This window comes from Crinia signifera, chromosome 12 (assembly GCF_055691185.1).
Source record: "Crinia signifera chromosome 12, ASM5569118v1, whole genome shotgun sequence".
Lineage (NCBI taxonomy): Eukaryota > Metazoa > Chordata > Amphibia > Anura > Myobatrachidae > Crinia > Crinia signifera.
Window position 1 is genome coordinate 15,294,918 of NC_139228.1, and position 26,168 is coordinate 15,321,085.

General features: G+C 44.9%; 1 protein-coding gene across 2 annotated transcripts; it reads left to right on the forward strand.

The window, feature by feature from the left end:
- Window positions 1-2,095: 2,095 nt before the first annotated feature.
- HJV (hemojuvelin BMP co-receptor) lies at window positions 2,096-19,245 on the forward strand. 2 transcript variants are annotated; one of them, XM_083167765.1, is made up of 4 exons: window positions 2,096-2,801; window positions 13,340-13,463; window positions 15,486-15,985; window positions 16,791-19,245. In XM_083167765.1, the coding sequence occupies exons 1-4, from the start codon at window positions 2,673-2,675 to the stop codon at window positions 17,421-17,423; spliced, it is 1,386 nt and encodes a 461-aa protein (XP_083023891.1). In that variant the 5' UTR covers window positions 2,096-2,672; the 3' UTR covers window positions 17,424-19,245. The 2 variants fall into 2 exon arrangements, with proteins under 2 accessions (XP_083023891.1, XP_083023892.1); XM_083167766.1 differs by having other exon boundaries at window positions 2,096-2,681.
- The last annotated feature ends 6,923 nt before the right edge of the window (window positions 19,246-26,168 follow it).

Sequence of the window (26,168 nt, forward strand, 5' to 3'; positions counted from 1 at the left end):
GTATCCAAACATGAGTCCTGGTGTATGTGGTGTAACTAAACATGTGTCCTGGTGTATGCGTCACCAACCTTACACCCGAGTGTATGCGTCACCAACCTTACGCCCTGGTGTATGCGTCACCAACCTTACACCCGAGTGTATGCGTCACCAACCTTACGTCCTGGTGTATGCGTCACCAACCTTACGCCCTGGTGTATGCGTCACCAACCTTACGTCCTGGTGTGTAAAACCTACCTTACGTCCTGGTGTATGCGTCACCAACCTTATGTCCTGGTGTGTGTAACTTACCTTATGTCCTGGCGTATGCGTCACCAACCTTACGTCCTGGTGTAAGCTTCACCAACCTTATGTCCTGTGTATGCGTCACCAACCTTACGTCCTGGTGTATGCGTCACCAACCTTACGCCATGGTGTATGTGTCACCAACCTTACGTCCTGGTGTATTTCTCACCAACCTTACGTCCTGGTGTATGCGTCACCAACCTTACGTCCTGGTGTGTGAAACCTACCTTACGTCCTGGTGTATGCGTCACCAACCTTACGTCCTGGTGTATGCGTCACCAACCTTACGCCATGGTGTATGTGTCACCAACCTTACGTCCTGGTGTATTTCTCACCAACCTTACGTCCTGGTGTGTGTGTCACCAACCTTACGTCCTGGTGTATTTCTCACTAACCTTACGTCCTGGTGTATGCATCACCAACCTTACGTCCTGGTGTATGCGTCACCAACCTTACGTCCTGGTGTATGCGTCACCAACCTTACGTCCTGGTGTATGCGTCACCAACCTTACGCCCTGGTGTATGCGTCACCAAACTTACGCCCTGGTGCATGCGTCACCAAACTTACGCCCTGGTGTATGCGTCACCAACCTTACGCCCTGGTGTATGCGTCACCAACCTTACGCCCTGGTGTATGCGTCACCAACCTTACGTCCTGGTGTATGCGTCACCAACCTTACGTCCTGGTGTATGCGTCACCAACCTTACGCCCTGGTGTATGCGTCACCAACCTTACGTCCTGGTGTATGCGTCACCAACCTTACGCCCTGGTGTATGCGTCACCAACCTTACGTCCTGGTGTATGCGTCACCAACCTTACATCCTGGTGTATGTGTCACCAACCGTACGCCCTGGTGTATGCGTCACCAACCTTACGCCCTGGTGTATGCGTCACCAACCTTACGCCCTGGTGTGTGAAACCTACCTTACGTCCTGGTGTATGCGTCACCAACCTTACGCCCTGGTGTATGTGTCACCAACCTTACGTCCTGGTGTATGTGTCACCAACCTTACGCCCTGGTGTATGCGTCACCTACCTTACGTCCTGGTGTATGTGTCACCAACTGTACGTCCTGGTGTATGCGTCACCAACCTTATGCCCTGGTGTATGGGCGCAAGGTTGGTGACTCCTGACTCCTTTCTCTCTCTGCACTTGTTACATCTGCCCCTCCTGCCGTGCAGCATGGTTTTGCCCATTTAAGAAAAAAGTGCTTTGCGATCAAGGCTGAATTAGCCCCTATGACTCCGTGCCTCCACACAAATATAGTCCACGTGCGCTCTAAATGGGAACAATGAAGTGTAAAGAGCTCTGAGGAGCGAGGCCCCATGTGAGGGGGTACATGCTACACAAATTGGGGGTCCATGTCGACAGGTGGTGACATAGCCAACAGAAACTTTGAAAAACTCATGTGGACCTTATACTTATGTTACCTTTTGTCAATCTCCACCTACTGCATGTCGAGCTTTTGTCAGTGCTGATCTAGTGCATGTCAACCTTTTGATGTTGACTAGACAATGTAGACCTTTCAGTCCACTCCCTTGGCAACATCGTGTTGACCGGCCAGCCAGCTAGTTTGTGGTCATTAGGACCCCTATTGGTCGATACGAAGATAACCGACATGCATTTGATTGACACAATCAAAAGGTTGACGCAAGCAAAAGGTCGACATGGAAACGATTGACATGAGCATAAGACCACACATGGTTGATGCTGCAATTTCCTCCTCTAACAGTTGGCATGGCCGAGAACTGACAAAGATCAAGGCTCCTGCAGTGTATACCGGGAACAGGTTGATCATTACCTTTGTGTGTTTTTTTGGAGGAAGCAAAGTAGATTTCCGCTCAGACGGGGCACAGAGAGAAACGTTATATAAACCCAACGGTACGGAATTTGTACATTTCAAAATAGAATTTGGCCTGGCATGGACACGACTGTAGAATTCCCCCGCTTCAAATCTCCGTTACCTTAGTATAAATATATATATATAATATCTTTAGCGAGATTAAGTTGTGAGTCCAATACTCTGGGATGACGCTGAAGCGGCAGACGCAGCACTACGTGACTCTCTATGGCAGTGTGGACTGCAATATAACCAAGCAGTAATTAATTTCCCTGGATTGATTACGCATGTTCTTTTTGGATAGTATCGGACATATGACTCTGGTGATGCAGTAATTTCATGCCAGTCCCCTGCTGCGCCTGTCCTTATCTGTTGCACTGGAAGGGCAGATCACTCTTAGATAGTAGAGGCCTTTGGCTGACAGCTACTGAAGCGTTGGAAATCCCTACAGATACACAGAGACAGCTGCAGAGACAGTGTGGGATTATCACTGCGATGGAACAAGCAGAGGAACATCGAGGTGCCCCGTCCACTGGCTGTCACTGACATATGTTTCAGGTGAGCTGGAGGACACAGCCGCTTTGTATTTTTGACCTCCATGGTCCGCAGAGGATCCGCTACGATGCCGTACTGCACAACGGAGAACACTTACGCCATGGCGGACAGGAACACCCAACAGTAAGTCAGGGCTGCACAAACGCATTAGGTGCTTATGGTTCAGACACGCCGGGAATACAGTCGGATAAGGTAATCCTAAGTATGGCACGTCTACTTGTGTCCTGGGATTGTGGGGAGATTTATGAAAGATTGGAGAGAGATAAAATACCAACCGAACAGCTTCTGACTGTCTTGTTACAGGCTGTGTTTGAAAAATGACAGTTAAGTCGGATACACACTAGGGCGATATGACGTGCGGTCCAGCAGATCGAATCTAGTGCAGGTGTAGGCAACCTGTGGCTCTTCAGCTGTTGTGAAACTACAAGTCCCAGCATGCTGTGCCACAGTTTTAGCACTCCCTAATAGCAAAACTGTGGCAAGGCATGCTGTGACTTGTAGTTTCACAATGGCTGGAGAGCCACAAGTTGTCTACGCCTGGTCTAGTGTGTGCAGGCAGCCGTGCACTCCCGCGGGTTGCTTGCAGTTCTTTCCGTCAGGCGTGCTGTATGCCTGAAGGGAGGATCCTGGCAACCACCATTTGCAGAGGAATACGACTTTGAACGAGAAAGCGTGTTATGTGCAATATATCATTCAGTGTGTACAGCACAGCCGATATATCATGATGCCAGTTGTGCCATAGGCGGGTACACACATTGATAATTGTAATAAACCATGGATAGGGATAAATTGGATGGAGATAAGGTACTAGCTAATCAGATCCTAGCTGCCTAACAGTCTGGAAAATGAAAGTTAAGAGCTGATTGGTTGGTGCTCTGTCTCTGTACATGTTATCTTTCTCCAAGCTTTCATAAATCTACACCATATGACTAGGTCCCATGAGACTTTGCATAGGACACACAGCAGCAGCAGCAGCCTCATCATGGGAGGGGTTTTAATCAGAGGCAGTGCAGTCCTCTGAGGTCTCCTACAGAGGGACAAACACAGGCTTTTCATGTGGTGTATGTATATATATATATATATATATATATATATATATATATATATATATACATACCTATATACCCAGTTACCAAGTTTATATTGCATATACTCTGTGTTTTGACAGTGTAATATACTGCTCTGCGACCAGTAATGACAAGTGGGAGGGGGCCCCCCTGTCTAAAGTGACCCGGGCTCCCACAGGCTTAATGCAGCACTGGTCATCGGTTTTAATTTTGTATTTAAGCATCTTTCACATCGATAGCGAACAGTTCTTCTAAGTCACAATCTTACATTCTCCCGCACCTGGTTATTTTCTCCTTGACGAGTACGGCGTTTCTTAAGAGTCAAATTTCCTTCGTAGAGTCAATCGGCTGCGTAAGAATCCCTGCGCGTGGCCAAATAGTCCCAACTGCTTTGAATGTTCATTTGTAACCGGATTAGGCCCTGTCCCCAATGCACAAATCCCCGGGAGCAAGCTGCTTCTGCGAGGGTCCAGGAGGGTCGGGAAGGGGGCGGCAGCAGAGGAACCCCCAGTGTTTTATGCAGTGCAGATGCAGGCGTGGAGATGCCTGCTTGGGGTGCCCATCCTGAATTCGGAAGTTGTGTGTTGGTCAAACGCCACCCACACCCCTTGTCGGTGCCAATCAAATGATTTCCCTAGCGCTCGCAGATCAGAGACACCTCTATGAGCACCCTCTGCGGGAAGCAGGTGGGCAGCTGACATCCACTGACGTCAGCTGCCTGCTCCCCTCACCTGCATCTCATGGGAACGCAATGAAACGCTGGGTGTCGCCATGGGCTGTGCCCCCCACAGCCGGCCCACGCCCTCCCAGACGCACTGCTAGGTGCGTCTGCACATGCGCAGATGCAAAACATCTGTCCTCGCTGCGAACCACCCCACTAAGAGAGGAAAAAAAACAAGGACAGAGGGCCCTGCTCGTGATAGCTTACATTCTTACACTATAGGGTCATTTTTGGTTGGGAGCCAATTAACCTATTAGTATATGTTTGGATTGTGTGAGGAATATTGAATACCTGGAGGAAACCCACACAAGCATACAGAGAACATACAAACTCCACACAGTGTGGTGGGAATGTCACTTTGGGTTATGGTAACTGTAGTTTTAATGAATGAAGCGTTACTCACTGCTGTGTATCTGAACACACTACCCCAGGGCTGGGCAACACCGGCCCTCCAGATGTTTGTGAACTACACATCCCAGGATGCTTTGCATTAGTTTTGCTATGTGGCCATTCTGAAACTGATGCAAGGCATGCTGGGATGTGTAGTTCATTAACATCTGGAGGGCCGGTGTTGCCCAGCCCTGCACTACCCTATAAGTATATAATGATTACATGTCCCATGATGCACTGTGGTGGATGCCTACTAGAGATAATGTGAAATGAAATGTAATAGGATGAGAGATTCAGAAAGTGAGAGATTTGGTAAGAAAGCTCCAGTTTTTTTTAAAGCGGCAATCATTTACACTGCAACACCAAACTGATTTATATACTCAATATAAACCCAATATACTATACAATATACTTAGATGTTCCATGCTGATAGTGTTAACTTTGGCAAGTGCGGTAACAAGGCTGCTGCTGGTGACATAATGCTGTGTCTTGTACGCTTCCTAAGATCACAAAATTAGCCCACAAGACCTCTGTTCTGCGGGACCATATATATACAATACACAGAGCTGCAAGTTCATGGTACATGGCAATATACATCTGCAACCCCCCCGCCCCCCCCCCCCCCCCCCCCCCTTCCCCATGACATCTGGATGCATGTCGGTCTGGGAGGAAATTCTTCCCAACCCTTCAGAGAGCGATTCTCTGGACTGCAAAGAGTTTGATGGTCCAAGATCCTCCCAGTCCCAGCTGCAGCCTCTCTCCCATCCAGCAGGTGGACTTGTAGGGAGCCCCTTGTTCCGGCACCTTAGGTCCAGACCCTCCCCATATGTGCTTCACCGCAGCTCTTTGATGCACAGAGTCATGACGACAAATGGTTTATATTAGGAAGGGGTCAATGCAACCCAGGAGCAGGCAGGCCTGACTTCTCCGTCCCCAGTGCAGGTGGACAGGGATATACTGTACAGTATGTTTTTTTTTAAGAAGAAGAAGAAGAGGAGGGGGGTGACCGAAGCAGATGTTTCCTAAGGAATAACACTCCGTCAGTAGAGTTCTTCTGTCTTCTGATGTCAAATTCTGACTTCTGACATAAATCTCCCGTCCTCCGCAGGATGAGTGGAATGTATTGAAGCAATTTTATGGCTCTCGCAAGTTTGCTGGTGGCGAACACGCCAGCCGACGCTGAAAGACGCACCCGGCACGGGGGCTAAGTGTGGGAACCTCATATCCCATGGTTTCCCAAAAATCGGCAGCACTATGATGTCACCCCCAAATTTCTGTCAGCTGGAAACTCAACAGATGTGTGCGGCCCATGCCAGAGAATGTGGACATAATGGGAGATTAACCTAAAATAACATTTCTAACCTCAGGAAGCCTGAAGGGGATGTGTATATAGCTGACAGTGGGCTCAGGGCTGTGCTCAAAGTCCTGTGTATTCTATAGGTGTGCACAAGCTGCTGTTTGTGTGGGATATGGTCATTATTTAGGTCGGCAGGTTGGAAGGTTGACACAAGTATTAGGTCGACAATGGGAAGATCGAGAGTCCAAAGGTAGATTTGAGTTTTTTTTACTTTTTTTTGAGCCGACATGTGCCGACAGGCGGTATTTCATACCCTACCATCCACTATGCCATGGCATGGTGGAAGAATAAAATTGTGCCCAAAGCACGGTGAGTGGACGCTGTCCACTTAGACGGTGTCCGTGTCGACTATGTTGACATAAAACGTGAAAAACTCATGTTGACCTTTTGACTGTTGATCTTCCCATTATTGTATCGACCATCCAACCCTGTTGACCATAGATATGTTGACCTATTTCAGGTGTCAACCTAAGCCCTGTCTCAGGGTTCGACACATGACATGGTCATTAGGTTGACATGGTTATTATGTTGACACAATCATTAGATCAACATGAGTTTCAGTGGGTTTTTTGGTGTCTATGTCAACTTAAGTCGACATGGACACCATATGTGTACCGCGTCAACTTACGTCGACATGGACATTGAGTAGACATGGATACCGCGTAAGTGTATTGCATTCCCTCACGTGGCTCGCTGTTATATTCTCATACCCACTTGGTTAGCAAAGTATGAAAAACCACCTTTAAAAAAAAAAAAGTTGACCTTTTTCATGTCGACCTAATGGATATTTTTTATTTCCCTTTATATTATGATATTCCTATTTGCTTGGTAGAGCAGAAAATATTCAAAGTTATTCATGATGAAGCTGAATTCACCCAACTCTGTGGAACCCTTCTCCTCGCACAGTGCGAGAAGCCCCCACTGTAGAATCCTTTAAAATTAGACCAAAGACTTATCTATTACTCAGGCATTTCACTGATATCTACTAAAGTTTGTTTTGTATATTGAGCTGTAAAGACAATGGTGAAGCACTTTGAGTCCTATTGGGAGAAAAGTGCTATATAAATATTATTATTATTAATATAAAGCTGATACACATTTAGAATGGATCAGGCCATTGAGGTATACGATACATCTAGTGATGAAGGGGTAAAATGATTCATCTCAGGGGTCTTTGTTATGGGCTCAGCCCCCAGTGGCAGCGGCATTTGTGCCGGAGGAAGTTGTATGAAGCGGCAGAACCGTCCCTTGTGCCATGCTGGGCTGTACGATGTATATGTTCCAGGTTTTGCACCCAGGGAAGCTGAACATGTGCACTGGACAGCTAGCACAGCTGAGCGGCATTAGCAATGCATTCCTATACGGCACAGGCCAAATGGCCCAGTTAATACCGCGTCCCAGAGACAGATGGCAGTGAGGATGCCAGAGCAGCCATAGGAAATACAAGTGCTGCTAACTTGCTGTACTGCAATAAGTTCTCTGTGATCGCAGATATTATGAAGCAATGCTTGTGGCTGTAGCATCTTTTACCGTAGTCGTGTCTGTAAATTTATGCTAATGCTAGTATCTGCCCTGCCCCGCCTCTTCACATGCTTCTCTACAGCGATTGGCTGTCCTGTCTGCACTGTGGTCTATTGATCCAGCCAGCTGCCAATCAGCATGCTCACAGACATTCACCGTCTGGCTGTAGGCTGGGAAGCAGATAGACAATGCTGCACTCTGATTGGTGGATAGCTCCAGATAATATGTTTATTATCCTGCAATAAATCCAGCTACTTTTTTTTTTTTAATTAATGACCTACACAAGGTAATTGACAGGAAGCTGGTATTTGTGGGTGTCACCCGCCCATTTTGCTGGGAGTGTCAGGGAAAATACAGGTCCAAGCGGTTAAATGGAAGTCATGTGACGTCAGCTCCAGCCCCGATCAGCCAAATTCTTTCACACAGTCCAAGTACTGTAGGTCCTGTCCACTGGGAAAATGATTATATGGGGAGTGATTTGTGAATCGCAGGGCTGCGATATTTTGGCAAGCTTATCTCAGGGCGGTAGTTCACTCTGACTGGGCAGAGATTGCCCGGTGGAAGGGCTCTGCAAATTAGCAGCCCAGGGATCAGGTTGGAATTATCCCGTATATTCAGGCCTCTAATTAGTAGTAAGTCCATGGATGTACGAGTGCTGCCTGGCTGCTTGCCCCATATACCCGGCAATATGCCAGCTACTTCCTGACCTGGACTTGTCACTTACTGTAAGTCCCAGACTGTTACCGCTGTTACTGGCATCATACTGGAACAACCAACCCCCATCCACGTGACCTTACATCTCACCTAGAAGTCAGACCTATTAGTCATTGATACATAATACTCTGAACATGTTGAATACTGCAGTGTGCACAGGTGTACTACATGTTACTAAGGGCCTTATTTTGGTTCATTCTTTCTGACAAAATCCTTCTTAGATGGGCAAAACCATGTGCACTGCAGGTGGGGCAGATGTAACATGTGCAGAGAGAATTAGATTTGGGTGGGGTTTTACTTCAAAGTGAGATCTATATTGCAGTGTAAAAATAAAGCAGTCAGTATTTTCCCTGCACAGAAACAAAATTACTCACCCAAATCTAATTCTCTCTGCACATGTTACATCTGCCCCCCCTGCAGTGCACATGGTTTTGTCCATCTAAGAAGGATTTTGTCAGAAAGAATGAACCAAAATAAGGCCCTAAGTGCGCTATAAAATAACATCCTATCTGTTGTGGAAAATAATCTTAATTATTATTATTATTATTATTATTATTATTATTATATTCTTATTGTTGTTATTTTTTAATCATCATTATTATTGTTATTATTATTATTATTACAGTATTATGCTGCTTTCCCACTGCAGACCAGTTTAAAGTACTGCTAATCTTAAATGGTATTTAAAACGGTATTAGCATTCCCACTGCAGCAGATTACCGTTTTAAATACCATTTAAGTACCATTCCCATTGCAGTGAACCGCGTAAAATGTAGAGTGCCTAACACCCCCCCCCCCCCTGTAAAGAGTGCCTAACCCCCCGTAACTGCCCTGTGCCCCCACCTCCCCTCCCCTTGTACTTACCTGCACGGGGATGCAGGGCAGTGGGGAGGCAGCGGGGGTCCATGCAGGGTACAGGCAGTCCCAGTGCCTGATGAGAACTAGTAGTTCTCACTTTGCGCATATGTAATGAGTGCACGTGCATACTAATGAGCCGCTCATTACATATGCGCATATGTAATGAGCGGCTCTTTATTATGCACGTGCACTCATTACACATGCACAAAGTGAGAACTACTAGGTCTCATCAGGCACTGGGACTGCCTGGAGGCTAAATAACGTTTAAGAGGCATTCTAACTGCCTCTTAAACCTTATTTTAACGTGTAGGACTCTGCTTTAAAAACGGGTTGAAATACCATTTAGCTTTAAACGGTATTTCAACTCTGGCACTTTCCCACTGCAGCCTTAAACGGTAAATTGCACTGAAAATCGGCAATTTACCGTTTTTTAGCTGCAGTGGGAAAGGGGCATTATTGTTGTTATTTCATCATCATTATTATAATATTATTATTATTATTTTTATTATTAATATAATTATTATATTCTTGTTGTTATTATTGTTATAATAATTATTATTATTTCAGTATTATTTTATTATTAATTAATAATTATTACATTATTACACTTATTATTATTATAATTAATATTATTATTATTGTTGTTATTTTTAAATCATCATTATTATTGTTAATATTATTATATTATTATATTCTTGTTGTTATTATTATAATAATTATTATTATTTCATTATTATTTTTATTATTAATTCAATATTATTATACTTATTATTATTATTATTATTATTATTATATAATTGTCGTTGTTGTTGTTGTTGTTATTATTATTATATTTTTATAATTGTTATACTTAAAGCAGTGGTTCCCAAACTTTTTAAAATCATGGCACCCTAGAGCATCAAAAAAAATGTCATGGCACCCCTAGTCCAAAAGTTTCTTAGTCTGTAAATTGATTTGTATGTCATACATGGGTTTATTTATGGGTGAGGGACAGGATTAGCTTCTGGTGTCCACATATTTTATTACTGATAGCCCACCAGCAATGTTTTTGCCTTTTACAATGACAATAAATAATTTCAATTGCCTCTAGACCACTAATCCAAGGCACCCCTGCAAGTGTCCCGAGGCACCCCAGGGAGCCTAGGCACACAGTTTGGGAACCACTGACTAATACCCCTTTCACATCGCACTTTTAAAATGGTATATTGCCGTTTTTTTTCATTTTAAAACGTTTAAGGCTGCAATATGAAAGTGCCAGAGTTGATTTACCGGTTAAAGTTAACTGGTATTTCAACACGGTTAAAAAGCAGAGTCCTAAACGTTTTAAAGCCGTTTTATTTGGCAGTTTGAACAGCTCTATTTCAATGGCTTTAAACATGTCCCTTGGGGGTTAAACGGGTTGAATGTTTGAATGGTATTAAATGATTTTAGAAACGGTTTTCACCTGCAATGTGAAAGGTCTCAAGGCTCAGACCCATTTTAAAGTCCCATTTAAGAATACCGTGTCATTACCCATTTCTGCAATGTGAAAGCAGTATTAAAGTATTGTTGTTATTATTATTGTTGTTATTTCATCATCGTCATCATCATCATCATTATTATTATTATTATTATTATTATAGTCTTGTTGTTGCTATTTTTATTATTATTTCAGTATTCTGGCATAATTATATTATTATTATTATTATTGTTATTATTATTATTATTATAATAGTCTTGTTGTTGTTATTTTGATTATTTCAGTATTATGACATAATTATATTATTACTATTATTATTATTATTAATATTTCAGTATTATAAATAATTCTAGCATCATGTTCTCCTATTAATATTATGTGGTATATTTACTAAGATGGGAGTTCTATTGAAGATGAGATGTTGCTATGGGCAACCAATCAGATTCTATTTATTCTCTTCTAGTAACTAAATAAATAAGTACAATCTGATTGGTTGCTCTGGGCAACATCCAATCTTCAATAGAACTCCCATTTTAGTAAACTTAAACATGTCTGCAAATACAACTACATAACAAAAATATGGAAAGGCCGACGGAGGATGTCGCTGACGACACAAGGGAGCACACAACGTCAGTGATATAGTGTGTAGCCTCCGAGTCACACACACCTGCTGCACGGCTGCGGCAGTGTCAGGAGTACCGGTGCTTTGTACTTTGCTGCATAATGTAGAGCACACACTGTGAGGTTTGTGTTTGATTTTGACTATATAGTCAAATATAGTCATATAGCATGTCCAACTACAACGCTTTCCGAGAGCACCTGCCCGATGTACAAAAGTGATGTGAGATCACACTGGGCCTTATTTTGGTTCATTCTTTCTGACAAAATCCTTCTTAGATGGGCAAAACCATGTGCACTGCAGGTGGGACAGATGTAACATGTGCAGAGAGAATTAAATTTGGGTGGGGTTTTACTTCAAAGTGAGATCTATATTGCAGTGTAAAAATAAAGCAGCCAGTATTTTCCCTGCACAGAAACAAAATTACTCACCCAAATCTAATTCTCTCTGCACATTTTACATCTGCCCCCCCTGCAGTGCACATGGTTTTGTCCATCTAAGAAGGATTTTGTCAGAAAGAATGAACCAAAATAAGGCCCACTGTCCGATGCTGGACCATTTGTCAGACTGCTCCTATGAAGTCACTGATACAGTACATTACTTCAAGCTAGTTAAAGGCTTTAACACTTGTGTTGTGAGTCCACTACAGAGGCCGACGGCGCTGCGGTCCTTGTCCTACTGACGTACGCCTGTGCCAATCTCAACTGTTCCTCCTTGAGCTTTAAGAGGTGCTTGAGGGAGATATGGGCAGCCAGCCAGCTACTGCTATGTACTGGGATGTCTGCCAGCTTGGGGAGGGAGGGTGGGTGGAGGTGGCACTGGGGGGGGGGGTCTGTCACTAAAAACTGCCAAGTTGCAAATCAGGCAGCGGATCTGGAAAGCTGAGAGAGTGTCAGGAGACGGGCAACCCCTCTGTGGTTTCATCTTACACTTGTGGTAATGATATAACACTGTGGTCTGGCCACGCTACAGGGGAATGACAAATCTGCAGTACCACGGAGCAGCGTTGCATATGTACCCAGCCTGGGCTGTGAGGTACGGATTGCTCTGCAGGATACTTACTGTTACTGGCGTGGGGACAGCACTGACAGCAGATGGGTGTGTACAATCACATCGCTCCAGATGGGGTAGATCATGGGGTCAACAGTAATTCGGTCTACCATGTTTAAGTCGACCTGAACAGTTTGACACAGGGGTAAGGTCAACATAGAAATGATCGACACATGCACGTGGACCCTCACTTTGTGCACCGTTTCGCTCACCATGGTGCGGTCCAGGTGCCGTGCTTCGCTACTGGCTCGCTTGACTTACTTTACCATTGCCAGTCATCGTCCACATGGGTGGTATAGCATGAAAAAGTGACAAAAAAAAATACATTTTGAAAAACTAATGTCGACCTTTGACTTTGACCTTTCTTTGATGACCTTTGTCCATGTCGATCGATAGTACTTGACCTTTTCACTGTCAGGGTGATTCTGGTTGACTCACTAAACTGCAAGTCATCGGCCCACCCAGCCAGCCCAGACTTTTCATGGGGATGGCCATAAAATTACCATGGGTGACCCCAGTCCCCACCACCGTCTGCCCCCGGGCAGCACCGATCCTTGGCGACTGCAAGTTGCTGAAGCCATTTGCAAGGGGTTCCTGTACATGCGTATACTATACCATGCGTATGCACATTTGCCCAAACACTGGAACGGGACAAATTCGCCTCTTTCCAATCAAATCAGAATGACCCCCATAGTGCTGATCCCCTCCAGATGCAATCTACATTTCCAACCTTAGTAATGCAGCTATGTGTGGGTGCTCCTGGGTCACCGTCCCGGCCATCTCGGAATTAAGCCATTATGTGCTTTGGTACCGAATAGTTTCTATGTAATTGTTCATTCCTTGCATATGGCATGAGCCCTGCTTTATCCCAGTGGCAGAATACTAACGGCATGACTCTCATACAGCAGGAAGAAGATGCTCCGGTGAGATCTGCATGGACTGGAATGGGTAGTCCGACCAGTAGACGATATCTCTCTTCAGACAGTGTTCTCTTTAAAACGGTGCTTCTGCTAATCTTCTGGGACCAAGGTAAGGACCCTGGAGGCCAGGTGAGAGCTTTAAGTCCAGCATGTCCAGTGATCTTACCCAGTTTATGACCCATAGCTGATAACTACACCTTTTGTAGTCGTGGATTAAATACGACCCCACGTGCATCAAGTTGTCTGGTTCGTCAACTCAAGGAGCTTAGAGTTTCCCTGAAGTAGGGATGGCCATCAATGTGGCATCCATCAATGGTCAATAATAGTTACCGACCATCGATACAGTGTGGTGCCCTTGGCTATAGCTGATGCTTGGAAACCATCTGGGTTCTACCATTGATAGTGAAGGTATCTGATTTTGGCTGTAAACCCTCTTTGGTCTTGGAACATTCCTACCGTGAAGCCATGTGCTAGATTGCCCTAGTTTCCCCCCCCAGTGCATGGATAACCAGCGCACTACAAAGCTGCCCACAGCCCTCGGACGAGCCTTTACTTCAAAGTGAGTAGGGCTTGAGGAGGGCCACGGGTCCTCGTTTTCCTCCTGCCATCTTCCAGACCTGTGGCCTGGAGAAAACATGAATGATTATTACTTGGGTAAGAAGGTGTTGTAAAGCTCACAGATGTCTAAGTCCACATGCACATGGTTCACATTGACAAAAGTTTGATACGTGAATACGTGAAAAGGTCGACATGAGTCGACACAGACCCCCAATTAGTGTATACGATTCTAGCTATCATTTACAGTGCCTAGTACCTGCAAGAGGTTGGACACATCTCCCCCTTGGTAAATAGTTGCAGCATGGCGATGGTGTCCTCCAGGCAGGCGTAAGGTTCCTCTTACCAAATGTATTCTGGAATGTTAATTCCATAACATCAAACTTACCTACTTTTATTCCCCAGTTGTGCCGTCATGGCTCCGCCCCCTGCTTAAAAAAAACAAACACTCAGGCAATGTATAGAGGGTTGGGGCTACGATGATGTGATTCAGCACAAATTGCATCGTCGGGTCCCTTCTGTCTGTCCACTTGTGCTAAGTGATATGCTGAGTTGGATGCTGTAGACTTGCCAACCTTAATGGGGGGCCGGGGGTGCCACTCAATTTTCGGGAGCCTACCTACCTAGTGTTCCTGAAGGGTGGACAAGGACACTTTTTTTCCTATTGTGGTTTGTACAACTTATAGATCCTATTTCAGGCCTAGTACTCCTTAGGCCAGTGGCGGTTTTTACCTATGGGCAGCAGGACTGCAGCCCCCCAGGTAAAATCTGCCACTGTGCTTTGAATAAGTGAAGCCAGATGCAGTCTGTGAGACTGCTCTGGCTTCACTGTGACTGGCAGTGACTTCCTATTGGAAGTCCGACCTGCCAGTCACTCAGGGCATCCCATTGGGAGTTGTTCCCTCCCTCTATGGGCTGTTTTGGTTGCAGTCCATAGAATCCGGGGCATGCACAGTAACGAGACTGATACCGGTCTCGGTGCCTGTTATCTGCAGTGTACAGGTGCTGGGACTGTGATTTAGCTTCTATGGGCTGCTGCCAGTGGATGGTTGGGCATGAAATACTGCCTGTCAGCACATGTTGGCATAAAAAACCCATGTCGACCTTTGACGACCAAATGATTTTTGATGGCCTTTTTCATGTATTGACAAGGCCAGTTGACCTTCAGTGGTCGACAATGTATGTCGACCTTAATGAACGTATACCAGATTCAGCATCAGTCCTCATGGTCACAGATAAGGACTTTCATGGCGTATTCCCAGGACTCATTGCACACAGAAATAGGAGCAGAGGCCTGTACATGTAGCCCCCATACCTATCAGTGTAGACATGCACCAGCCTATCATTGGCGCAATAGATCCGGCTGAAGCACCATACACCTCTGCCTAGCCTGCGGTTCCAACAGCATGCTCCAATAACACCAAGATAGCCACGTGTGAAATGAGGCTTGGGTGCGCATGTGTTCTTATCACCCGTAGACAATCAATTGTGGCACGCTGTACATAACTAAGAAATTATTTTGAACTATGTATCATGTCGGCGCTACTAACACCTCTGTCTTCTCTCCTCTCTACAGTGGATGCGCAGTGTAAAATCGTCAAATGTAATGCAGACTATGTTGCTGCCATATCGAACACGAGGATCTCCAACAAGAATGTTGTGTACTGCAACGCCCTGCGCTCCTACTCTCAGTGTACCCGCAGCACAGCCCGGACATGTCGTGGTGACTTGGTGTACCACACAGCGGTCCACATCATCGAGGATCGCATGATTCAGTACAACTGCTCCAAGGAGGGGCCTACTAACTCCCCCCGGCGGCAGCCTCCACAGCCCCTTCCTGATCCTACACTCAAGCAGGCCTGTGATTATGAGAAGATCTTCCACGAGAAGCATGGGACTGTCCCCAAGTACCTTCACTGTGCCGTCTTTGGGGATCCGCATGTGCGCACCTTCAGTGGCAACTTCCAGACGTGCAAGGTGAACGGCTCCTGGCCTCTCCTGGACAACGAATACCTGTACGTTCAGGCAACCAGCATGCCGCTCTCTCATTTGTCCAGCGCTACTGTAACCAGCAAGGTAAGGGTCAAGGATTGCTGCCCCTCCCTGGATCCACCAATGTGTTAGGTAACCAGGCACTAACAGTGCGATGACCAACTGCATGTAAGTTATTACCATACAGCGGTAACCACACACCTCTAAGAAGCCTACATACAATTGCCGATCTACCTAATCATAGTACGGTAGGGTGGCAGGCGGTACTGACCTGTTCACTAGGCTGCGAGTATATGCAGCCTAGCGAACAGGTCGGAGTTAGCAATTTATGCCAATTTTTGCATCCCCGGTTTTGCCGGGATACGGTCATTAGGTCTACAGTAACTAATTCAACAAGCATTGGGTCGACACCACTAGGTCGACATGGGTCAATGTCGACATGGATCTAGGTCGTCACTAGCGTTAGGTCGACATGGGCTAGGTCGACATGGTGTTTTTCACTGGTTTTGGAGCCGACATGTGCCGACAGGCAGTATTTCATGCCCTACCATTCACTAGGGCGTGGTGGGACAATAAAATAGTGTGCCAAGTGTAGCTAGGCACCGTGCCCGAAGCATCGCAAGCAAAGCAAGCGGATGCGTTGCACTTCAAACTGTGTCGACATTCGGAAACCCCATGTCGACCTAGACCCATGTCGACCTAGACCCATGTCAACCTTGCTGCATGTCGACCTAGTGGTGTCGACCCAATGCTTGTCGACCTAACGATCCCAACCCGTTTTGCTAACCGAGAACCCTAGAAGTAGCACATAAATGTGTGGAATGACTTCTTGTTATGAACGCTGATCTTAAGGAGATGATTTTATTCACTGCTTCATTTCTTTTCACAGCTGACCATTATCTTCAAGGACATGAAGCAATGCGTTGACCAGAGAATTTACCAGGCGGAGGTGGGCAACGTGCCAGTGGCATTCGACGATGGCTCTGTGGACGGCGGCAGAAGAGCAGGCGGGAGCAGCCTGACGATCCACGAGAGAGAGCCTGGGAAGTACATAGAGATCCAGGCCGCTTATATTGGTACCACCATCCGGGTTCGACAACTGGAAGGGCAGCTGTCTTTCTCCTTACGCATGGCGGAGGAGATCTCCCAAGCCTTCCAGGAGGAGCAGGACCTTCAGCTCTGTGTGAGTGGCTGCCCGTCCGGTCAGTGGATTTCTAGAACTACAGACCTGAGTAGGACGTCCTCCTCTCTGAGCATGGAGTCAGCGAGGACGCTCTGCCGAGAGAAGTTGTCCATAGAGGATGTGTACTTTCAGTCTTGTGTGTTTGACTTGATGGTTTCGGGGAACGCAAATTTGACGGACGCGGCTTATCATGCCTTGGAAGATGCCAGAGATTTCCACCCTGAGCCTGGAACCTTACATATATTCAGTAAAGGAAATAATAGACCCCAGTTATCGTTCTCTATCTTACTTCTATTCCTTCTCAGGACTATCGCTGGTTATACAGTGCGGGTTGCTTGAGGTTTACAGAACCTCACCGGCACCCGCAGGAAATCCGAATGTGAAGATACGTTTTGTTCATGGAAATATGGTGGGCCTTCGTAGGCCAGACTCTTCACCGTTTTAGGTTGTTGGAACCTCCTGTAATATATTATTTAAGAACCTGTCTGTCTAGTCTAAATCTAGGACTCTTAATACGTAGCACATTGAATCCTACTTGTCCACTCTTCTGAAATGTCAGTGAGATTCCCAAGAATCAGGGAGTATCTGCGCACTCCGGTCAACTGGCGCATTCCACCCGCTTCCTAGTTTAATGGGCAGAATGGGTTGAGGGATGAGAGGCTATGGGTCATTGGGTCCGCCCTATTTAGGTCGATATGCATTTAGGTCGACCACTGAAGGTCGAAAGGGCTAAGGGTGCCAGGGTTGGAAGTTTGACACAAGCATTAAGTTGACAATAGCAAGGTCGACGGTCAAAAAGCTGACATGAATTTTTCTCAGGTTTTTGTCCCAAATGTTGACATGGACACCATCAAAGTGCTCCACATCCCCTTGCATGGCGCACTGCGCACGGTACACTATTTTATTCTCCCACCACACCGTAGTGGATGGTAGGGCATGAAACACCGCCTGTCGGCAAATGTCGGCTAAAAAAACAACCTGAAAAACTCATGACTGTCTACCTTGCCATTATTGACCTAATGCTTATCTTATGGACTTGTGAAGGTCCCCAAAACTCTCCTTCCCTCAAAGCTCAGTAATACAGGTTGTTTTTATATCTGAATTTAAAGCACTTAAATGATCGCTAAAGTTTAATATTTCCCATTATATATAGAATAATAAATATATACTGTGAACAGTGATGGATTTTACCTACGGCCCTGTAAAATCTACCACCTTAGTGAGCCAATTGCAGTCCGTAACTTCACTGGCTACACTGTGACTGGCAATAATTCCTATTTGATGTGTCACCTGTCAATCACCCGCAGAACAGACAGTCCCCTTGGGAGGTGTTCCCTCCCTGTGGGACTGCCAGTCCAGGCTGAGATTAGCTAAGAACTGCCTTCCTGTAGGAAGCCACTCCCTGCCTTTTGTGCAGTCCTATCTGGCTTCTATGGGCTGTAGTCAGTGCAGTCCATAGAACATGATGTTTTGCGTATGGTTAAAGTGAAAATTTGTTAACCTTCGGTGCACTAGGTGGAGTGTGATTTACCCCAGCAAACTTTAAACTCCTATAATTAAATAAAACTAAACATACTGTGCTTATGTTGCTGTTTCCTGTAGCTGTAGCTGGAGTTGCAACATTACCAGTTTACGCAGTGATGGTGGATAAGTGCATCTAGCGCAATTTTCCACCCGGGTTTACTGAAGCTTAATAAGATAGAGAATAACCAGATCTGAGTTGGGCTCATCAGCATTTGTAAGTGGATGAAATGTAGGTCCGTGGTGAGGTGCGGGGCTAAAATTATGCAAATTGTGCAATTTTAGCTCCTCCCCATCCACTGACCAGAGAATTGCCACGTTTGACTGCCAAGGGGGTGGGACTTGTTGATGTCAGCCTTGTCCTGTCTTCCTGACACGTACAATCTGGTCTCATCTCCGGGTTTCTCCTGGAAAGGAGAAAAAAAAAAAGTAGGCAAGTATATCTCTATTAAGCATTATGATGTGGTCAAAAAAATCCATTTTTTTTAATTTGGTCAGCCATAATAAATATAGGCGATCCCAAAAACAGGAACTGCACAGTTCTGACTACCACTGATCCTCTGCATAATGAGAAGGAATAAAATGATATGGCGCAAAGAACAGATTCCTACCTGTTAATATGCTTTCCTCTACTCCACCATGGCAGCTACCAATGGGTTAAGTCCTGCAGGGTAGTATTCTGGAAAGGAAACAAAGAGAACACCTGGCCCTACATAAGCCCCTCCCTTCTAGGCCTCAGTGTCTTGTTAAACAGCTTATAATACAAATACATATGGGAAGGGAACTATGCTGCCATGGTGGAGTAGAGGAAAGCATATTAACAGGTAGGAATCTGTTCTTTCCTCTACCTCCCCATGGCAGCTACCAATGGGTTATACCCAAGCAGTAATATAATGGGAGGGATATAATATAATGATAATAATAATAGGTTACTTCACCTTGTTCTCTTATGAATAATAACTCATACATACAACTGCGCTCAGAACCTGTCTGCCAAACTTCGCATCAGCTGAAGAAGTTACGTCCACTCTGTAGTGCTTCGCAAATGTATGCACTGATGACCAGCATGCAGCTTTGCAGAGTTCTTCGATAGATGCCCTCTCTTTTTCCGCCCAGGAGGCAGACACTGCTCTTGTAGAGTGGGCTTTGATACCTACTGGAGGTTGTTGACCTCCTAACTTATACGCTTCCACTATACATGTTTTTATCCATCTGGAGATGGTCATTTTGCCAGCTCCTTGACCACGTCCAATTTATGCAATCTTTCTTCTTTACTGTTGGTCGGATTTGCGCAGAATGATGGTAACGCAATCTCTTGATTTATGTGGAAGGTTGATACTACCTTAGGTAGAAATTGGGGAGTAGTTCTTAATACTACCTTATCTTTAAAGAAATTAATGAACGGTTGCTTTGCCCACAGCGCCTGTAATTCAAACACTCTCCTGGTCGATGTGATGGCCACTAAGAAGACAACTTTAATAATCAACCATTTCATTGATGTTTCTTCCAATGGTTTGAATGGGCTTTCTACTAATGTATTCAACACTAAATTAAGGTCCCATGGGGAGACTGGGGAATGAACGGCCGGCCTGATCCTCCTGGCTGCTTGAACGAATCTCTGAATATATTTATCTTCTACCAATTCAGTATCTAGCATGGCGGAAAGTGCTGATATCTGTACTTTGATAGAACTCGTAGAAAGGTTTCTATCTAGCCCCGTCTAAAGAAAGTCTAGTATCGTAGCAGTCTCAGATACCATTCTTTTTGCCCGTTTATAGAAAATCACATATTTCCTCCAGACTTGATGGTATGTTCTTGAAGTAGATCTCTTTCTGGCTTTAAGCAATGTTTCAATCGCCTTACCTGAAAAAAACCTCTGTCTTTTAGTGTCCGGACCTCAGTAGCCACGCCGTCAGCTTCCAAACTTCCGGCTGTGCTCGCCACAGATTGTTCTGACCTATTAGTCTGTCGTAATTGGGTATCGTCCAAGGCTCGTCTATTGCCATCTTCACCAGCTTCATAAACCATGGCCTTCTTGGCCAGCATGGAATAACTGCAATCACTGTAGCCTTCTCTTCCTTTATCTTCCCGAGAAGCCTGGCTATTATCGGAAACGGCGGAAATACGTACACAAGCTCCGCGTTCCACTCTGGAACTTTGACCTTTGCATTCTTTGCCGTGGCCATTAGGTCTATCTGTGGCATGCCCCACATGCTCACCAGGGTATGGACTGCCTCTGTTGACGGCTCCCATTCTCCTGGTAATATCTTATGCCTGCTTAGGCTGTCTGCTTGCAGATTCTGGCTTCCGGCCACAAATACTGCCGATAGACTGTTTACTCTGTGTTCTGCCCACTCGATTACTTTCGCCACTTCTGTCATAAGGGTAAGGCTTCTTGTGCCCCCCTGTTTGTTCATGTATGCCACCACTGTCTGGTTGTCGGACCTCCCTACGACATCTTTTCCTAGCAGGTGATCCTGAAGGTGGGTACACGAAATCAGAACTGCTCTTATCTCTCTGAGGTTTGAATGACTTCTGCTCATTTTTCGGGTCCAGACCCCCTGAACCATGTGGTGTCCGCATACTGCTCCCCAGCCAGTCTGGCTGGCGTCGGTTGTTACTACTACTTGACTGGATACTAGGAATTTTTCTTCCTTGATTCAGTCTTTTCTCTTGAGACCATCAGTCGAGATCTTGATGTGCACCTTTTGATAAATTTGATTGTTTGATTTTTGTTTCTCCTGTCCCCGTTCCATTTTGTAACATCCTCATGTGGAATCGCCCCCATGTTACTGCCTCTAGTGCTGCTGACAGCAGCCCTATCACCATCATGCACGTTCCTGAAGACGTTACATTTTTGTTTTTTAGGCTTAGGACCCCTTTTCTTCATTTCTTTTGTCTTTCCTCCATCAGTTTTATTTTTTGTTAACCGAGTATCTATGACCACTCCTAAGTATTTTTCTGACCGCGCTGGTTTCAAGTGACTTTTTGCCATGTTTATAATCTAACCATGCTCCTCCAGGTACTCCTTCACTTTTTTGTGTGGTTTATTGCTTCTGACCTGCATCTTGCCATAATAAGGAGGTCGTCTAAGTATGGCCATATGGTAATTCCTTGCATTCTTAGATTTGCGACCAACACGATCAGTACTTTCGTGAATGTCCAAGGAGAGGTGGACCGGCCAAAGGGCAGGGTGACAAACTCATATGTAACATTTTTTTTTTTTTTTTTTTTATTCTGAACCTTAAAAATTTGTGGTGACCTGGAAATATGGGTATGTGCCGATATGCACCCTGTAGGTCTATTGTAGTCAGAAAAACCCCAGGTATGATGTCGGGAAGGATCGTCCTCAGTGACTCCATTTTGAATTTCTTTATCTGGACTTATGAATTTAATCTTCTCAGATCCGGAATCCGCCGGATGCCCCTTTCTACTACAAAGAACCTTGAGAGCCACCCTTCCTCTTCTTGATCCTTCTGTACCCCACTACTACTTTTTGTGCAATCATTTTCTCCAAGCTGGTGAATAATGCTGCCTTCTCTGTCCGGTTTTGAGGGACAGTAGAATCGATCTGCCACGTCCCTGGGTATCTTGCAAACTCTATTTTGTACCCTGATGTCAGAATTCCCCGATTTGTCTTTGACAAAACAGGACCAGACCTGGCTGTACTGTACAGTCTGCCTGTTCGGCATCATTGGTAGTTCTGTTTAGAGGAGAACCTCCCTTTCTGGCCCCTTTGGCCACGAAAAAAGCTTCTGTTGGCCGACCAGGACCTCCTGAAGCTACTGCCCGGCCTGTAAGCCCTTGCTTCTTTAAAGTCCGGTGCTGAATAACGGACTGATCTGTTGAACGTGCCTCTTTTTGCCATGTCCTGTGGTAGCTAGACCGATTTTCCTCCAGAAATCTTTGTAATTATATCGTCTAGTTTGCTACCAAACAGGTACTTCCCCTGGAATGGCAGGGAGATCAGCTTCTGTTAGATTGCGTGTCAGCTGCCCACGGCTTGAGCCATAAGGCTCTCCTAGTCACCGCTGTAGTCGCAATGGATCTGGCTGCTAATTTGACGACCTCTAGGGAGGCATCACACAGAAACTCAACTGCGATCTGTATTTTTGCATACTTTGACAAGTTCAGATCTCTTGATACCGTCTAATGTGTCAGACTCTAGGTCTTGACACCAAGACCTTAGCACCCTGGCGGTCACCTCTATGGCTGCTGATGCATTCATAAAGGCCCCCGAGGTAACATGTTTTTTAAAATTTAAAATTTTTTTTTTTTTTTTTTTTGTATTTTTCTGGCCAACCTCTATCTCTCTCTCCATCGCATCCTTAAAGATGGAAGGGTTTTTATTAATTGTTTTTTTTAATTTTTTTTATTAAATTTTTTATCTAATTTTGTTTTTTAATTTTTTTTTTTTTATTAATTTTTTTTTTTTTTTTAATTTTTTTTTTTTTTTATTTATTTTATTTAATTTTTTTATTATTATTATTTATTTATTTAAATTTTTTTTTTTTTGTCATTTATTTATTTTTTTTTTAAGTGGAATTCCCACCTTTTTATCCGGGTATTTCCACTCTTCTTCTACTATCTCTTTAAGGATTTTAGATAGGGGAAACACCTTAGCCCTTTTTTTCTTATCCATGAAGAGAAGATCCTGTAATTTTCCATCCTCCTTGGAATACTCTATATTCAGGGACTTACGTATGAGTTCCAGCAAGATTTTCACCAAGACTGGATTAAAATCTGATTCATCCTTATCTTGGTTAATTTCACCTTCTTCTAAGTCTGCCTCCTTTACTAAAGGTTCCTCAGAGTCTGCAGACTCGTCTTATAATATTGCTCTGCTCCTCTTTTTAGATGATACTTTTAGTTATATCCTCTTTAGTAACAAACGTGTCAGCTATTGCTGCTTCAAGCAGAATTACTAGTTCTGACATATTCTGGGTTCCACCCTGCTGAATGTCACAGGTGGTTCCAATGCATTTGTCTGGGAGCAGTTAATCACACATAGTGCATTTAGCAGCATGGTGTTTCTAAACAATAAAAACAGTCACCACTGTTATCCATTTGCAATCCTTTCAAATCACTCTAATATTTATATTCCTCATTCCTGGCTTACCCTGATTTCCTTTGCTGCTTTTTATCTTCCTCCATTATGGCCGCTATCTGCTTTAACAGCTTTCAGCTATAATAATCACAAGTATTGCAAGCCATAAGATTTTGCTCCAGCATTCACTGCAAGGAGTCTTACCCGGTCTGCTGAGTCTGTTAGTCTTAGAATCCACCAGTCTCTTGTGCATTTGTCTGGGCCCTTTTACTGGTGCTGCCTTCCGGACTCTGGAAACCCAGACAGTTCTGCCTTCCAGTGCCCCATTCAAAGCACGCGCCGCCGGCATCCTGGCTACCTTGTGCCTGGAGATCCCAGCGTCTAGTTCCACGCTGCTTGGATGCCTCCAGGCTACTCAGCAGACCCCAGGTACCCCTTACTGCTCTGGGCAGCGGAGACCTGTTCGTTTTTCTCTCCGGCCTCAACCCCATCTACTCCAGGTAGTGGAGAGGGCAGCAGCTCAGGGTAAGCCATGCTCCTACTACCCTGGAAAGGAAAAAAAGACACTGAGGCCTAGAAGGGAGGGGCTTATGTAGGGCCAAGTGTTCTCTTTGTTTCCTTTCCAGAATACTACCCTGCAGGACTTAACCCATTGGTAGCTGCCATGGGGAGGTAGAGGAAATGATTGTTATAAGGATCTAATTCATCACGGATCGCTAGAGAAAAAAAGCAGTTGCCTGCAATCAAAAGGAAAAGACGCCCCTTGAAAAATTGTGAATGCATCGCAAATAGCGATGTATTTGCAGATCCATTCGCAAACACTGAACCATTGAAAAGTTTTTTTTTTTTCCCATCTGCGCTTGTCCAAGGCTTCCTCTAATCTGCTAAGGAACCCGGCTGGAAGTGGACATCGCTGACATCAGATTCCCACCCAAAAATTGCCATGTTTTCGCCCCCTTCCTGTCAATCAAACTGCGACTGCTAAGTGACTGCTGTGAGTAAGGATATTTATTCGCAAATTCCAAGCCGTTTGATAACGACCAGATTGCAAATTCTCTATATATAGCGATTCATGATGAATTAGGCTTTACAAAATGTTTCCTTTGTTTAAAATGTGCCTTTGTCAAGTAATACAGACTTGTACCACTAGGTGGCAGTGATGTTCAGGTAGTCTCATTACAAATGGTAACTGAACAACTGTAAACATAGGGAAATGTCTAGAAATATTTAATATATTGAAATAGAATAAAAAGTGTTATATTTTTTTGAGATGTGTTTTATATATTGACTGACAAGAGAAACTTAGTTTTGTAAAACATATATATAATATTTTATTTTTCAAAACATTAGTCATGTTACTTTGGGTTGCCTTGTAAATACTTTGCAAATATTTAAAGCAGAATATATATATTGTAAATATTCCTATGTTTGGTGTATTCTTTGGACTCATCGTCAATTGTAAAGAAACCTTCTCACCAGGAAACATATGGTTTATGCTCATGAGTACTGGAGTGTAGCCAGTTAGTCATTGGTGCTCCTCAGGGTCACATGACATGATGGCAAAAGGGAGGGAGGGCTGAGGAGACTGTGCTATGAATTTGCATACCGAGTAGAGGGGCATTTTGGCCCCCAGTCGTTCTCACAGCGAGGTTCTCCGGTGGTTGTATTACTAGCAGATGGAGATCCCCTGAGGTGCAAGTAATGGTCCCTGATACGTCTCACCCATTCTCATAAGGTGGGTGATTTCCTTCACAGATCTTCTTTCAGTGTCATATAATTAAATGAGATGACATAGATGCCAGACATTGTGCCCGTCAGTGGTAAAGATGGTATAAGGAAATACTGGTGAAGGGTTATACTCGCCCTTGTTTATATTAATGAAGCGTTACTAATACCAACATTGCACTGGCACTCTCCAGTGTTCTAGGAAGTCTTCTTATAGGGCATGCAGGGCTCTGATTGGTGCTTCCATTTATGTAGCCTTGGGCTGACAGACCATTGGTCAGTAAGCGATCAGGTGATCTGAGGCAAGATGGCTGTAGGCAGTGGGAACTGAGCAGAGGAAGATGCAACGAGCAAGAAAAGCATGAAAACATCAGCAGTTGTGCTGATGTAGCAGAGGACTGCGAAGACATGGAGCTGCCAGCAACCAGTGTAGAGGTAAGTGCCTGGAAGCAGGAGCCCGGGCCTGACATGGGGACACTGATTAAGCTTGAACATAATGGTAGATGACTACATTGAAGAAAAAAGTTGTCCGCTGCTGGATTCAATGATTTGCTGCTGCGGCCAAAGGCCATCTGAGAGAACATCGGACATAGGAGTAACAAACTAGTACACTGGCTTCTGAATGCCCAGAAAATGGGTCCGGCACTCCCTATAGACGCATCTAGGGAGAAGGCGGCCCTTGGGCAGCCCACAGCTTGGCCCCTCCGCTCTAACCAGCAGCGCTGTAGACTCTGGGCATTAGGGGACTCTAGCATTGTCCCAGTGTCTACTGGGATGCAGGTTTCCAGGAA

Coding starts and splice junctions, on each gene's coding strand:
- HJV (XM_083167765.1), top strand. CDS start 2,673: ATGTTTCAGGTGAGCTGGAGGACACAGCCGCTTTGTATTTTTGACCTC. Junction 2,802..13,339: donor GCGGACAGGAACACCCAACA/GTAAGTCAGGGC, acceptor ACTCTCATACAG/CAGGAAGAAGATGCTCCGGT. Junction 15,986..16,790: donor GCGCTACTGTAACCAGCAAG/GTAAGGGTCAAG, acceptor TTCTTTTCACAG/CTGACCATTATCTTCAAGGA.